Raw genomic sequence first — 16342 nt, forward strand, 5'->3', positions numbered from 1 at the left:
CAACTTAGCAGACATGATTAAAAAAACGCTGAACACTTTATATATTCACAGTTCTAGTTTTTCCGGTTTCCCTGTTTGGATGCCGAATACAGACTACTGCCACCTGCTGGAATGAGAGAGCTATGTTCTTTCACGCAAGCGCAGAACGTACACGTGCGGTTTGGTGTCAGACGCACCTGCCTAATAATTGGCCTAATTTTCTGCACATTCAAACAATGCCGATTAAATTAAAAATTGACAAAAATCGGCCCGGTTGATCAATCGGTCGACCTCTTAACTATTTCCACCAAAACATATTCCATGTAATTTGGCTGTAAATCCTCGCCAAGCCTCCTTCCAGAAAGACGGCTAGCAGACAAAACACGACTGATCCCCAGCTTTCTGCAGGCCTTCGTCCTTCATTTCCTGCATTTGCAGAGTGACTACGAAGGTTTGCTTATGATTTTCCTTTTCGCAGTATTAAATGTCTGAGCACAGCTGGTGTCAGCTCCTGATCCTCACACTCCTATCAAAGCTTGCCCACAGGGGGGTGGCCTTCAGCACAGCTGAGCGCGATCGCGCATTTCCGTTCTACAACTCCGCTGGGATTAGCAGCGCCGCAAGCCCGGTGCTAAAGCTATTGATAATGCTGCAGCTGGGCCTGCTCTTACACGTGTGCTGTCTGTATCCTCTTCCCTGGGATGAATACGAGCACAGTGTCGAACAACAGACAAGCTGACACAACATTGGAGAGCACTGACTCAAATGACCACCATGTTTTCGCACGTGAGCACGGTTAACATTCACATATTTAAATATGCTACAGCCGAGCGCATGCTGAAAAAGAAACTTCAGAAGCGCTAAAACATTCCGAGGATATTTCCTGGCAAATGTACTGATTTTTGGACTTCCCAAATGCTCTCCATATGAACAAGGTGCAAATGATTTGGTCTTTGGAAATGATTCCTATAGTCCTTGGCTAAAATCTACAGTTTTCGATCGCTGGTTTGTTTACCGACAGCCCACTAATGGTAGTTGCGTAAATCTTTTTTCCTCCGAAGAAGCGTTAGAAAGAAGTGAAAGTATATAAACGTCAGGGGGGAAATGACACTGGGCACATTTTGCTCATGCTCAGTACAAGGATGTAAACGCTTTCAAACGTTTCAGTGTGGATGAGCAACTTTCTATAAAGCAATCGAAGAAGACGGTGTGGACGAGGAGTGTATTTAGACGAAAACGCCGTTTTCTAAATTGATCTGAATTAGCGTACACACCTCACGGAAACATTACTCATCAAATAACATCTTGCATCTGAAAGATCTCAATACAGCTTACACTATTTCCAAAAAATTAGTAGAGCAGTCGGTCAGGATTTTGGCTGTCGATTATATTTAAATGTCAGAAAACTCATGGAATCTGTAGCAGAAGTATTGTGTAGTGAGGAATTCAAGGTACGATGAAAAGATTAAAGTTCCGCTGACTCGCATGAACGCCTTCTTGTCAGATGATTTACCGTAAACCCTGCAAAGAAACCGACAGACCGCTGAATCGTCAGAACCAACCCTTGACAAAGTGATTAAAAACTATTGAGTACTATTGATCGTTGTAAAGGTTAAGGAATTGCTCCACATGCTAGTGTAGATGAGTTTATCAGCAAGGATTGAAACCCTGAAGGTAAGTGAATTATTCATTAACATAGCCGTGTCCAGGTTATCAGGTATCCCACACCAGACTAACAAACATGCATTATTTAAAGGCTTATCCACTGAATCATGGGTCAGGAAATTCGGACAATTCGAGGACCCTGAACCTCTATCCTGGACTTGAAGGTACTACGATGTGTTTGTTGATGGCTTGCGGCTTTGCTTGTTGGTTCGGCGACCACAGGGCTCCCAGCAAAGATCCGTCCCTCTGCCCCAGCTGTTGCCCTCGAGGGCATATCGATTTCCCATTGTTGGTTATTCTTGAAGCTCAGTCCCGGTTATAATGAATGACTATTGCTTTGCTGCACCTGCTGTAGGGCACGGTTAAGAGGTTAGGAATAATGAGGTGCACTGGACAAATAAACACTTACACACACTTTTCTTGTGCCTCTCTTACTAACCCTGACCTAAATGAGACCTTTAAAGGTCCTACAGGTCGGGGGAAAAAAACAGCATGACCATACAAACCACTCCTTAAAACTCTCAAACAAGGAACGGAAATGGACGGGCAGATCTGGTATCTAGATTGGAATCCTGAACATACACTTCTTTACAACTTAAAGCTTGACTTGGGTTTATACAGTCAGCCTGGCTTGGTTTCAGCAAACAGACCCCTGCCAGAGAGAAAACGAGATGCCAAGTCTGTGTAGAACGATACGGCACGATGAGACGCCAGCCTAAAAGGAACAGGATGCTGCACTCGAAAAGAGATCCAGGTGCTTCTCAGTGTTCTGGTTTCAGCTGTGGGTATCGTTTACTCCATGCTGCTAGTTGTTGCTTAATAGAATGCAATCCAGGAAAGGAGCTTCTAGTCTACTGATGGTGTCCTACTGGAGAACTTTCACACTTTGAAAAGCTCTGCGATCGCTTAAGAACAATCGATATCCTGCTGAACGAAGAAATTGAAAACATCCCCAAACATTCTCAGCCCCTTGTGTTTGTCAACTTTTTTCAATTGGAGGTCGATCGATAGGTTAGGTTGGATCATACTTCGATTTGCCGATAACCGATTAATCAGCCGATACTGAGTACTGAGCATTATTATAAAAATAAACATGAATCTGAATCATGAAAATGTGCGAAACAAAATGAATCAAATTTTGATTAATAAGTTTGAATAAAGCGCTCTCCGTGCAGTGCGCAATCTCGCATGTCAAAACAAATGGCACGTCGTGTCAGTGATGACCGTAATCACAACAGACACAACCCGGAAAAACTATCGGTTGATCTCTCCTAGTTGTGCTCATTACTTTGTATTCTTTCAGTCATACCTTTCCTGTAAAGGGCTAGTAGGCGATGCTAGTACTTTGATCTAGCGGATAGAAGCACGTCTCCACCTTTGGTGATAAGATGATGCAATCTAACATAAACAACAAAAGCACACACATGCCTTTCCTGCCTTATCAGTGAAGTGCCCATGTTTCATCTTGAATAATTTATTCTTGCCGTCTAGTTCTTCGGTGTCTAAGGAAAGTGGTTAAGGCGCTGGGTTACTAATCAGAAAGTCAGGGCTTCAAGCCCCGATATAGTCACGCTGCCACTTTTGGGGCCCTTAACCCTGCATCATGTCTGACCCCAGCTTCCTAACATCTCAGGGCCATGCGAAGAACAAATTTCACTGTGCTGTAAAGTACATGTGACGAATATAAACAGGGTTTATAGTCTTAAAAAGTCTCAAATTGAAACTTTCAGGTCTTAAAAAGGCTTAAATTCACCGTTCCTGGTCCTAAATCATTTTACCCAGGGTTTATTTTTCCGAGGTCAGTGTGAAGCTCATTGAAATGCTCATGCAGCATTTTAGAATGTTTTTGTTTGTTGGTTTTCTTGGTGTTGTACATGTAGTAATTTCTTTCGCAGGTCCAAATATCATTCACTGTATTATGACTACAAATGTGACCAACATGCAGAAAATCTCTCTCGGGCTCGGACCGAGTGCAAGGGTAGCGATACTTTTTAACATAGGCCATGGGTAAGGCCAGTTGCTAAAAACTGTGTGTTATTTTGATGTCCTGATCTAGATCTTAAATTTTATTCTTACTGGTTTTAGAAAGTCTTACATTTGACTTGCAGAAACCCTGTGTAAAGCACATTTCTTTCTTTCAGTCTCGTGATGGAATTTCCGCCGCCTGACCTTCTGTCTTATTTTTATTGGGTCACTCAAAGCCATGTGGCATTTGTCTGGTTTATTTGATTCTTTATAATTGCTGCCCTTCTCCAAGCTGTCAGTTCCCTGCATATGCACTTGAGAGCTGACATATGCAGGCACTCGGGTCTGAGTTGGATCAAGGGGCAGATATGAGATTTTTCTGGAATGCCAGCCCCTGGTACGCACTTAAAATCTTTCTGGGCAGCAGGAATAACTCTGGTTGGGCTTGCTGACAGCTGCGAGCCACAGAGACCCAACGCACACTGTACGTCCCCTAGTCGGGGGTAACCAGAAACACCTTAACCCCAGGTACTGTGACACTACTGTTTACATGGTGCACATTTCAGCATGACGAATGATCTGATAAAACGCTCAAACAGTTGCTCTCGCACGTGGTGTTATTTCTGGCTCGTTCCTGCCGCTTCGGGATGGAGAATCGCTTTCGCAAAAACGTACGTTTGTCTTGGACATTTCCAAGACGTTCTCCCGGAATGCAATGGGAACCCGGTCCGAGCTCCTCGGGTTTCGATGTGCCCTCGGTGGCTTTGGTTGAGTAAAGCCAGCTTCATTTGCGCGACCGGACGAGAGCAGGCCTTGAGGGACGAACGAGGAAAGCTCCTCCTGTGGTCTTAGCGAAGCACTGAGGAAATCGAGGTTTCCTTTACACAGTCGAAAGGTTAAGCGTCGTTTCCTTTGTGCTCCGAGATCCCTCTCGACACACTTTTCTTAGTGCTTGCATTCCGGATCGCTGATGGAAGCCACCTGGAATCCAGCGAAGGCCTAAGAGCACTAGGGCTGCAAAAGGGTGGAAAATTTCCAGTCAACTTCTGGATACTTTCCAAAGGAACTTTATCAGGGGAATGCTGGAAATATTCCCAGGTGGAAACTTACCAGGAATTTATGGGAATAAAATAATAATTTGGAGAGATTTATATAAATTATATCGTTCGATCATTAGCTTACTCGCATGCAAACTAATTTGGATAGGGATGGGAAATATTCCAAGATGGAAACCTATAATTTACAGAAATGTATGGGAATTAATAAAAAAATCATTTGGGGAGATTTATATAAACTGAAATGTTATACAAAACATAAATAAAAACAAATGGTTTGGTCATTAGCTGACATGCCGCAACCTAATAAAGATTTTCAAATGACATTTTTGACTGATTTAATAATAAGTAGCAGATATTGCTGTTTTCCTCTGTATTTTTTGGATAGTAATGTGTCAACTTTTAAACATTACTGACCAGAAAACTGGGAAGCAGAACGGAAATGAAAGAGTATTATGAATTGAGCTAAAACCATTCAGGCCATGCCAGATCAGTTGTCTTTCCTGTTCTATGTGGAAGGGTGTAGCATTGTTGGCTGCTCAAGGAACGCAAACCCCTGAGGAGCAAGTACAAGTCTTAAGAGCTGGATTTTGCTGCATCTGCAGAAATCAGAGCAACTACTAGAGCCAGAAAACCCCAATCTGATAAATGGGGCCTGGATTATTTTGTTTTGTGGTGTGGTGCGGTGGAGCTTCTGACCACCAAAGCCATCGCATCTGTTCTCTTTCCACATGTATTATTGTTAGGAGGAACCATCTAGTTTGGCATTTCACCACTTCCTCTTTCTGCCAAAGTTCGATTGTGAGACTGGGAAGCATCCTTCTCCCATTTGTATGGATTATATTTGACTTCCCAGGCGTATGTTTTTCAGCTCGGGAGTGATTTCTCTAAAGCCGCACTAGAACATTAATGGATTGCTGCAATTTAACTCGATTCAACTCGATAATTTTTAAAGCGCTTTTCTCTGTGGAAACGTGTCTCAAAGCAGCTTCACAGAATGCAAGAATTATAGAACAAAGATAGAAATAAGTGTGTGTTTATCCCTGATGAGCAAACCTGTGGCCAGGAAAATCTTCCTCAGATGATATGAGGAAGAAAACCTTGAGAGGAACCCGTCCTCATCTGGGTGACACCAAGAGTGTGATTTTATAAATCATTAAAACGTTACAAACACCGGAGAGTGAAAAATATAATGAGTGCCAGAGTGTGTGACTGAGTAAAGTAATTTGGAGCTGTTGTGGAACCAGGAGCTCCTGAGCAATAAATTAGCTCAACTTCTGAAATCATTAGAGATTCAACACCAATTCCTCCATGCTGTTATGCAGTTGTAAGGCAACCTGTTGTTGTTTTTTCTTTTCTCTATTCCAGAAATTAGTTCACCCCCCCCCCCCACCCTTTGGTTTTACATATTTCTGTCTTGGAATCCAATAAGGATTGTAGTCCCACACCTACGATGGAGACGCGTTCCGATGACTTAATCATAACCTGAAAATAAGTCGAGACATTGCTTAGCCCACCCAGGAGACTTAAAGACTCCAGTATGGGGTAGTATACTGTTTATTAATATTTAATTAATCATTTATTTATAATTTAACTCATTATAGTATATCATTTATCAAAACAGAGCAATTTACAGTATTGTACTGTAAAATATACAGTATATAATATGTATATGGCGGCAGGTGAGGGTCGTATCGCTGACTCTGGAACCATCTGTACAACGAAAACTTCGACTTCTAGATCGAGACACCATGCAGTGGCGAATAAAAAACACAAAGCATGTAGTTAAAGTGGAGACTCACTTGGTAAAATGTGACTCCAGTAAAAGTGTCCCGTTAAAACTTTCACACAGTTTTTGCCTCCAACTGTACTTAAGTATCTAAAGTACTATAATTGATTCTGACTGTAATGTTCCTATTAATCACCATCAACCTTAGTGTATGTGAAAAGACTCGAATGTGACTCTCAGCACACTGATCTATGAATAGAATATTAATGACTCAAACACTGATTTATCAAATAAACCACACAAATGAGGTCACGTGTGTTGTGGCGAGTTCGAGTCTGAACTTCATTCATCATTTATTCCTCTCTTAATGTTCTCGGCCCTGATTGGTGGATCGCTGCGCGTTTGACCGGTTTTTATCCTCATAAATAGGAAGGAACGACAAAATGAAGTCGTTTAAAGACAAGAAGATTTGACAATTACATTTACTTCATTGCTGTTCAGTACTGAGGGAACTCAGGAGGCGCCGTTTGGTATTTTTTAAGAAAACAAACCCCCAAAAAAAAGAGCCGCTTAGGAGTAGGTGGTGATAAAGGGAGGAAACGGAGAGCAGGAAATGAGCGTTAATGTGCGCCTGAGAGAGACGTGTTGTCCTCCGTGCGGTTGTCGCTCACTCGTCAGGTGTAAGGGGGTGGGGGTGAGGGAGTGGGGCGCTCAGGATGTGGCCGTTCCCTGAACCTTCCTCCCTGTTTCCTGACTGACTCCCAACCACTGAGCAAAGTCGTTGAGGTGGTTGTCTTTAACATCCACCCCCCCCCTCCCCCCAACGCCACCACCCCTCTCTATCTACACCACTACGCCAAAACTGCACACAGCTTTTCTTCTCTCCTAGGAGACTGATCTGGTGTGTGGGGGGCACAACAGAGACGCCTTCCACTGACCCACATTCCTTCTCTCTCTCTCTCTCTCTCTCTCTCTCTCTCTCTCTCTCTCTCTCTCTCTCTCTCTCTCTCTCTCTTTCCTAAGTTGTTTTCGTTCTGCCTCTTTCTTTCCCCTTTCCTCTGTGTCTTTTGGTATCTTGATTCTTTCTTACACGACCCTCACGTCTCACTCTCGGTCTCGTCTTCCTATATATCTCACTTTCTTCCATTTCTTTTTCGTCTGTCTCTCTTTAGTGAAAAAGCAGTATATCGGACTGTGTAAAAGAAACTAAAGAAAAGAAACAGATTCTTTTTTTTTTTGGGTCCATTTTTTTCCTCCTGTTGGAGTGAGCAAGTGCGTGACGGTGTATCCACAGAGAAGGGAGGAGGGGGAAAGAGACAAGTGTTCTATGAAAGACTTCATTGTGTGTGTGTGTGTGTGTGTGTGGGTCAGCAGCCGTCCCCGGTCCTGTATCACACAGGAAGGCACGCAGGGCTTCAGAGCTGAAAGCAGCTGCTGATCCCTATAGAGGGGCTTGTTCATGTGAGCTTTCAATACGCTCATTCCTCATGGTGTATGTGTGTGTGTGTGTGTGTGTGTGTGTGTGTATGTCAGACTGACGGAGCACATTATTGTCTGCAAAACGTACAGGACGTGAGGGGGGGGGTTCCATGTCGATGGTTGTGAAGGGTGTGGTGGGGCAAACCAGACACCACTACACCAGGTTTCAGAGTTTATTCATCTACCAGGAGAACATCCCGTGAGGAACGCATGCTGTTTAGCCAAAAGTATTAGAACACCCGACATTTCCACCCATACGGAATGAGATCTTGAACTAGGAGATCCGAACCTGCCCCGGCATGAAGATGCTCCTTTTCATGGATATCTGCTGTACATGAGTTGAAGTGGAAGATCTCCTGCTATAAAGCTCTAAATCTATTGAACACCTTTGGGGCCAATTGGTTTGGAGTTTGTAGTGCAAAAACAGATGAACGACGTTTTTTTTCTGTTGTGTGTGCAGGAAGTTACAGCTCTACCTCTGCCATGTTAATCTGTATTCTATGTGAGACTCAGGACACACCTTAAAATCGATCTACATATCAAATATGTGTGTGTATATATATATATATCGGTCATTAATTATTAGTCACTTTATAAATAAGAAAAGTACAGCACATCTACTAATAATTACAGACCCATAAATCTGTTTTTTTGCGTATGCCAATGTGTTAAACATGATGCATCGCACGCCTTTTTTTTTTTTTATTTTTCTCGATGCACCACATCGTTCACTTTGATGCGAATCGGTGAATCTAGTCATAGGGTGCCATTACTTTTTGTCCTGATTGAATGGGTAGAGTTTCACAGATTTCCATAGGACGGAGGTCGTGTGGTTTAGTGCACTGCCGTGTTTTGTGTCCGAGAGGAAATCAGACTTCTGCTCTCGTCCCTGCACTTCCTGTTGTGGGAAAGCCGACGCCCCTCCAAACACTTCTTTTTAATTTTGAACAATGTTTCCGCATCGCCTAACATTGGTGTGTGTTTGTGTGTGTGTGTGTGTGTGTGTGTGTGTGTGTGTGTGTGTGTGTGTGTGTGTGTGTGTGTGTGTGTGTGTGTGTGTGTGTGTGTGTGTGTGTGTGAGATGACTTCCTGGGTTGCGTTTTGTCCATGTCAGTGCGACACGCCTACATGCTCAGAGTGCCGCTGATGATATCATCACCTAAATGTGACACACACACACACACACACACACACACACACACACACACACACACACCACCCCTATTGTTTTCGTCCCTGAGCTCAAGTGTTGTTAGTGCTGAGCAAGTTCTCTTTCGCTGTGTGTGTGTGTGTGTGTGTGTGTGTGTGTGTGTGTGTGTGTGTGTGTGTGTGGTCAGAGATTACATATGTAACATGTAGCCATTACTGGATTCGATGGTTTCTTCAAGGTCACCATGAAACCAAAAGATGTTTTCACTCCTCAGTCACAGCTTTCTAGTCTATCAAATAATAAATATAAATATATAAAAATTTCATATAAATAAAAAATATATTTATTTCATATCAATAGATTATATATAGACATATATTTGAAATTATTTAAATAATTATTTTACTAAGTATTTTTGTATTAATTTGTTTAAAAAATATTCGCAATTATATTAAATATTATTCTATGAAAATATTATATGAAATTATTCTTGTATTTATTTATTTTTATTTTTTTACAAATTTATTAGTATCTTTTTCTTTTGTATTTTTTGACTTTTATTTACTTTTAGTTTTTTTCTAACACAATTTTTTGAGTTTTTGATTCTTTTTCTTAACTATTGTTTGCTTCTTACATTTTTTTTATTTCGTTATTCGACAAAACAAATACGTTACAAAATAACCGGATACTAAATGAGGAATGGAATGTTCATACCAAATCTTATGGTCAAGTGTCCAGAAACCTTTGGCCACAGTCTGCGTTGAAATAGGTTAAAAACTGTGAACTGTTCCAACGCTGATGATCACAAATGATAATAATAATAAAAAGCATTAATAAAAAAAAAAAACAAGCGATTTTATGTTTTGCATTTCTTTCCCCCGACTGTACTGGAATTGTACCGAACTGTGAAAGGAAAGACTGAGGTTTTCCTTTCTTTTTCTGTCTATTTTATTTTTCTACTTCCAGTCTCTGTCATTTTTTCCGTATCAGTCTCTCTCTTTTTTTTTCCTGTTTTTTTCTTTTTCTTTTTTTTTTGCTCCAGTTCCCCAAATTTTTTTTCCCCTTTCTTTTTATCTTATTCGCTTTCTGTCTATTTCATTTTAATATCTATTCTTTGTTTCTCTCTCTCTGTCTTTTTGTCTGTATCATTTCTTTTACTTGGTCTCCCTTCGTTATTTCTCTCTCTTTCAATTCTTATACAGTAAAACCCTATTGTGGGAGATACGAGCGGCCTCGCTCGCAAAATTTTACCGTTTCACGAGCAAAGTTCGAAGGCACGAGCAAACCCACGCTGCCGGCTCCCCATTTTCAGCCGAGTGTCGCTTAGTTAATGACGTATCACTCGGTCGCTCTCGTTGTTCAGTGCAGCAAAAACTATACTTTTTTTTAGTTTCATATTTTTATTTCACTAGAAATCTTGAAAAATGTCTCCCAAGAAAATCAGTGATGGTGCTGTGAAAACGAAAGTAAATAGTTACCATGGAAACCGAGGAGGTTACGAGCGCGGTCAATCAACCACTACCACATGAGTCAGTGTTAAATTATGTTTATATTACGGTCATTTGCGGTGTATAAAAAATAATCTACAAATACTTTTTAAGTGCAGTAATAAGCGATCGAATGAGATCTCGGAACGGATTAAATCACTTTTACATTCATTCCTATGGGGAAAATCAGTTCGAACGTACGAGCAAATGGACACACGAGCAATTTTTAAAAACGAATTATGCTCGTACAACAGGGTTCCACAGTAGATTTCTTTCTTTTCTCTCTTTTCCCTTTAGTCTCTCTTTCACTCTCTTCACTTTTTCCAGTCTTACTGTCTCTCGTTATTTATATATATTCCTGTTCTTATTCCACCTTTTTTTCAGTTCTTCTAGTCTCTCACATTCAAATTATCTATAAGCATGACAAATTATATGCTTTTGCTGTACCAAAGCATTTACAAGGACTCGCCCCCCCCCCTCTCTCTCTTGCTCTCTCTCTCGCTCTCTCTGTCTCTCTTTCTCCCTCTCTCTCCCCTTCTCTCTCTTTTTCTCTCACTCACTCTCTCTCTCTCTCTCTCCCCTTCTCTCTCTTACTCTCCCTCCCTCTCTCCCTCTCTCTCCCTTTCTCTCTCCCTCTCTCTCCCTTTCTCTTTCTTTTCTCCCTCTCTCTCCCTTTCTCTCTCTTTTCTCCCTCTTTCTCACCCCCCCCTCCCTCGTTCTCATGCTGTGTTTGTGTTGTGAGAGATGTTTATAAAGCCGGTTTTGTCACTTCCTGGTTACATAAACTCGCCCATAATTAGTTTCGCTCACCGCTTATTTCTGACTTGAGGACACCTCGGAAATGCCTAATCAGAACAAACACACACACACACACACACACACACACACACACACACACACAAATTATCGAGCAGCGTCATAGCCGGATCCTAAGTGTTTGTGGGGGTGTGTGTGTGTGTGTGTGTGTGTGTGTGTGTGTGTGTGTGTATGTTTTACATCTGTGTAAAATGCTACTGCATGAGGGCGCTGTTCAGAGTGACATAATGCTGAAGTGTAAGTGAGTGAGTGTGTGTGTGTGTGTGTGTGTGTGTGTGTGTGTGTGTGTGTGTGTGTGTGTGTGTGTGTGTGATGCTGACAGATACTGGTCATGTGAGAGCCCTGTGCAGTTTCTCGTGCAGGTCGCAGGTTTAGCAGCAGGAGCAGATGGGCGTGTCTGCATTGGCATCAGGGGGGACAGTGCACGCACGCACGTAAAACGTGTGCACTAGTCTGCGGCAGGTCACGGCGTCGTGGGCGGGGCTTATGACGGCAGGTTTTCTTTAAGCAGACGTCGGCGTGATGCGCCAGGTTGTGAAACACTCGCACCACAAAGAGCTCATTCACAAACCACGCTAAAGAGCTGCTGCGGGGGGGCAGTTATCATCACTTCTTTCAGTATCTTTTCATCTGTCTCTCTCGCTTTCTCTCTCTCTCTCTTTCTCCTTTCAGTATCTCTATCTCTCTCGCTCTTTTTAGTATCTCTATCTGGTATTGAATGTGGTAGTGAATGTGTAATTATTTTGAGTAGCTCAGATACTTCAATCTCAGGGTCCGTGTCGTGGTTTCTTCTCATCGGGTTTGTGGGTTTCCTCTGATCCTGAGTCTCTGGTGTGTTAGTGTGTGTTGGTGGTTTGTAAGTGTGTTGGTGTGGTAGTAGAGGAGTGACTCAGGACCAGTTGGATGAGGGGACTGGTGTTGTTGCTCATCTCTTGATGATTGCGATTCTCTTTTAGATGTTGCCAGAATTGGATTGGTGTTTTTGGGATGTTTAGGAGAGGTGGGATATCAGCCCTGATTCTGCCCTGCATGCGTTTGTTACTGGTGTTTCTGTGCACCTTCAGGATCCTTTTGCAGAACTCCACATGCAGGACTTTGATTGGATGTTTGTCAGATTGTTGTTGTGCGGGTTTTATGGCATAGAAGCTCTTCGTGTTTTTCCTCGCAGTTCGTTCACTGCCAGGTTGAAGTTCCCAGATGAATTTATGTCGAGTCTGAGGTAGGTGTGTTTTATTACCTACATATGTGTGTAGTTTCCTGAATCTCTATTTTGGAAGATGATTTTCTCGTTGAGGTTGAATGTCAGGGTCCAGGGCTAACATCACTGCTGCAGAAGTCCAGGTTCTGCTGTAGACCCTGAGCAGTGAGGAGGAACAGTAGGACCAGGTGATCTGCATACAGCAGGAGTTTAATCTCTGAGTGGTGTAGAGTGAGACCGGGAGCTGCAGACCCTCGAACATGGAGATTGTGGAACTTAAACAGCAGCTCTGTCTCACTCCACATTCCTCAGAGTTCATCTACGATTCTGCTTCCACACTCGTTCCCTGCGTTCCTAATCCATGATGCCAAATGGAGTCCTAAGCCTTTTTAAAATCGATGAAGCAGCAAATATTTCAGAATGATGTTAAAGCAGATGTGGTGTTGGTGACGGTGTGCAGAGTGTAAATACGATCAGCTCTGTGGGATTATTTAAGACCCCCTGTTCACTTAGGAAGTGTAAAATCTTGAGTTAATGATATATCATCATCTTCCTCACATTGCTGTTGTGCTGGTGTGGACGGGTTTGAGCTGGTGTGGACAGGTTTGAGCTGGTGTGGACAGGTTTGAGCTGGTGTGGACGGGTGTGAGCTGGTGTGCGATAGTGTGAGCTGATGTGGACGGGTGTGAGCTGGTGTGGACTGGTGTGAGCTGGTGTGCGATGGTGTGAGCTGATGCGGACGGGTGTGAGCTGGTGTGGACTGGTGTGAGCTGGTGTGAGATGGTGTGGACTGGTGTATGCTGGTGTTGACTACCTCTCTCTCTCTCTCTCTCTCTCTCTCTCTCTCTCTCTCTCTCTCTCTCTCTCTCTCTCTCTCTCTCTCCTTTATTCCAGTCTTTCTGTGAGAAGAACGTTACTGTGCAGCGCTGTATTTTTCTGGTAGTGTTTTTGCGTCATGTGGTAAAGCGTGTCTCTGTTCCCTGATTGGCCGGTTTTGGTGTTTGCTCATCACTCAGCTGTCAGCATGCTAATCGTATTAGAGGTCAGACGAGTCCCGACCCTGTTTTTATTGTCCTGTTGTCCCACACACTGGCAGCTTGTTGCTTGATTTTATTTTTTTTTCCTTGTCCTGAGTTATGGGAGAGTCTCAGGGGAGTGTCTGATTACACAGAGGGGTGATTAGATGAACCTGCGGGGCAGAAAATAAAACGAGGTACGTGACGAGACGGTGATGGAACAAACTGGACTTTTGTGATCGGTGATTAAGTCAGTGGGAAAATTGCCTCTAATGAGCTCACACTGTTTTTATATGAAAGGTGTCGCCCCCTGCTGGTGCAACTGCAATACAGCCAGGATTCGTCCTCAAGGGGGACGTGATCAAAATCCATTCATTATTCAATTATAATTATCAATAATAATAATTACCAATTAATGTTTCAGATCATAACAAATTTTCGTTCAATTAATTCATAAAAATGAACATTTATTAATTTAATGTTTGTAATGTTTTATATCAATTTAAACCCTTAACATTTCTTTTTTTATGTTCAATAAATTATTTTAGCTTTATTTATTTGTTTGTTTGTTTGGGTTTATTAAATAATGTTTTATATATTTTATTTCCTTTTTTTTTTTTTTTTTTGCCTTTTACCTTTTTTTTTTTTTTTTTTTTACTTAAAAATTAGTTTGGTTGTTCCAGTATATGTTCAAAGTATTGGCACCCACACTTAAAAAAAAAAAGCATGTGTGTGTGTGTGTGTGTGTTTGGGGTGGGTGGGGGGGATCAAGGCCAGCTTTCACTCATGGGTTTTGGAATTGTGGGAATCTGTACAGGTAACGGGACGATAGCTGGTTCAGTTCTGTTACTGATTTACAGACAATCGTGTGCGTGTGCGTGTGTGCGTGTGTGTGTGTGTGTGTGTGTGTGTGTGTGTGTGTGTGTGTGTGTGTGTGAGAGAGAGAAAGAGATGACTAATCTGAGAGAGTCTGCCAGGAAGGAGTCACGGTCAAAGGTAAATTGTTATCTAAAGGATAGCATTCCTGAACGTGTGTGTGTGTGTGTGTGTGTGTGTGTGTGTGTGTGTGTGTGTGTGTGTGTGTGTGTGGAGGGGGGGCAATAATTCTGTTATAAAGTTTACACACCTGTGATTTGATTTCCTCGTCACTCGATCTCCTGCGGTCAGAATCCGAAAATCTGTACTGCACAGGAAGCAGCTCTGTGTGCAGAGAGGAAAAACACACACACACACACACACACACACACACACACACACACTCCTGACCCTTATTGTTTGAGCTTTGATGGAGATAAAAGGGGAATTCCACCTAAAGAACGAAAAGAAAAAATACTCTCACTGATTCTTCATCATGGAATACATTTTACCCTGCAGTGTTTCTCCACAATTTCTATCTGCTGGTTTCTCATGAAGCACTTGTGCTACTAGTAATGTCTTGTGTGCTTCTGGTGGGGTTGATAAAGTGAAATGTTTTCAATGAACCGCTCCATCTGTTCATGCTGCGTTACACTCTGTCGTAGGTGCTATCTGCCCTACATTAAATGGACAAAAGTTTGTGGACACCTGACCACAAGATTGTGATTATTGGCCATTGCATTTCCACATTTAGTCCCTGTCCCTGAGATCTTCCAGCTCAGCCTATATCTTCATGGAGCTGGCTTTCTGCACCTTGTGTCGTGCTGGAGCGGTTTTGGTTCTCCTGGCTCAAGTGAAGGACCAATTTCACACTCCTGCATCAAGAAGACATTTGTGTGCCTTTTCAGTTTGTGGTTCCAGGGTGGAAAAGCCAGGTGTCCCAAATCTTTTGTCCCCATTGCGCGTGTGTGATATTTGATATCCTATGACCGAATGTGTGTTTTATGTGCCTGATGTAACCAGAAGCAGACCCTTGGACTGATTTGTGCTCCTCTCTCTCTGCAGGAGCTGGAGTTCCACGGCGTGATGCGGTTTTATTTCCAGGACCGAGTGGCCGGAAACTTCGCCACCAAGTGCATCCGCGTGTCCAGCACGGCCACCACGCAGGACGTAATCGAGACGCTAGCTGAGAAATTCCGGCCCGACATGAGGATGCTTTCCTCGCCCAAATACTCCTTATACGAGGTCCACGTCAGCGGGGGTGAGTCCGGGGGGAAAAAAACAGCCGATTTACACGTAGTTACACGTTTTTCCCTTCATTTGAAATCCTCCAGATTTGTGTGCAAACAGAAAGGTTCCTTATATTTGTCACATGTACATTACAACACACTGACATTCTTACTTTGCATATCCCAAAGTTAGAATGATGGGGTTAGAGCTCCCCTAGTGGCAACCTTCAGAACAATTTACGTTTGAGTAATTTACATTTAAATACATTTAAGTACAAGTTTCCATTTAAGAAATTTTGAGGTACTTTTGGAGGCATCTGGAGGCACTTCCCCAAACAAAAGTCCACTTGCTAGCACCACTGGCTTAGCAGAGACTCCATGTATAAGACCATAATAAAAAAATGACCCGATGTAACCCGCAAACTCGTCCTCTCTGGCAGAAGAACGGAAGTTGGACCTGGACGAGAAGCCCCTGGTGGTGCAGCTGAACTGGAACAAAGACGACAGAGAGGGACGCTTCGTCCTCAAGAACGAGAACGACATCATCCCGAAGGTGAGTCCCGGAAACGCGGCGTTAGTTTTCCGTAACCACTCTGTTGCTACGGGTTTTCGGCGACCGCATTACTGTTTCCATGGTAACGACTTTGCGACTCTCATATTCGCTTCTCTTGCTCTCTTTCTGTTCTCTCTATCTCTCTGCTTCACTTTAATTATCTTGC

The 16342-nt window shown here is 42.7% G+C and overlaps 1 protein-coding gene across 21 annotated transcripts in view; it reads left to right on the forward strand.

The window, feature by feature from the left end:
* Positions 1-16342, forward strand: part of afdna (afadin, adherens junction formation factor a) — a 103097-nt gene that overhangs the window by 21916 nt on the left and 64839 nt on the right. For 12 of the 21 annotated variants that reach the window (XM_083562412.1, XM_083562415.1, XM_083562419.1 and 9 more), the window contains exons 2-3: positions 15460-15655; positions 16067-16176. In XM_083562412.1, coding sequence (XP_083418538.1) covers positions 15460-15655; positions 16067-16176 — 306 coding nt within the window. Of the gene's footprint in view, positions 1-15459; positions 15656-16063; positions 16177-16342 lie in introns of all 21 variants that reach the window. The other 9 variants (XM_083562421.1, XM_083562405.1, XM_083562404.1 and 6 more) reach the window with 1 other exon arrangement.

This window comes from Silurus aristotelis (genome assembly GCF_946808225.1).
Source record: "Silurus aristotelis genome assembly, chromosome: 15".
NCBI classification, from domain to species: Eukaryota; Metazoa; Chordata; class Actinopteri; order Siluriformes; family Siluridae; genus Silurus; species Silurus aristotelis.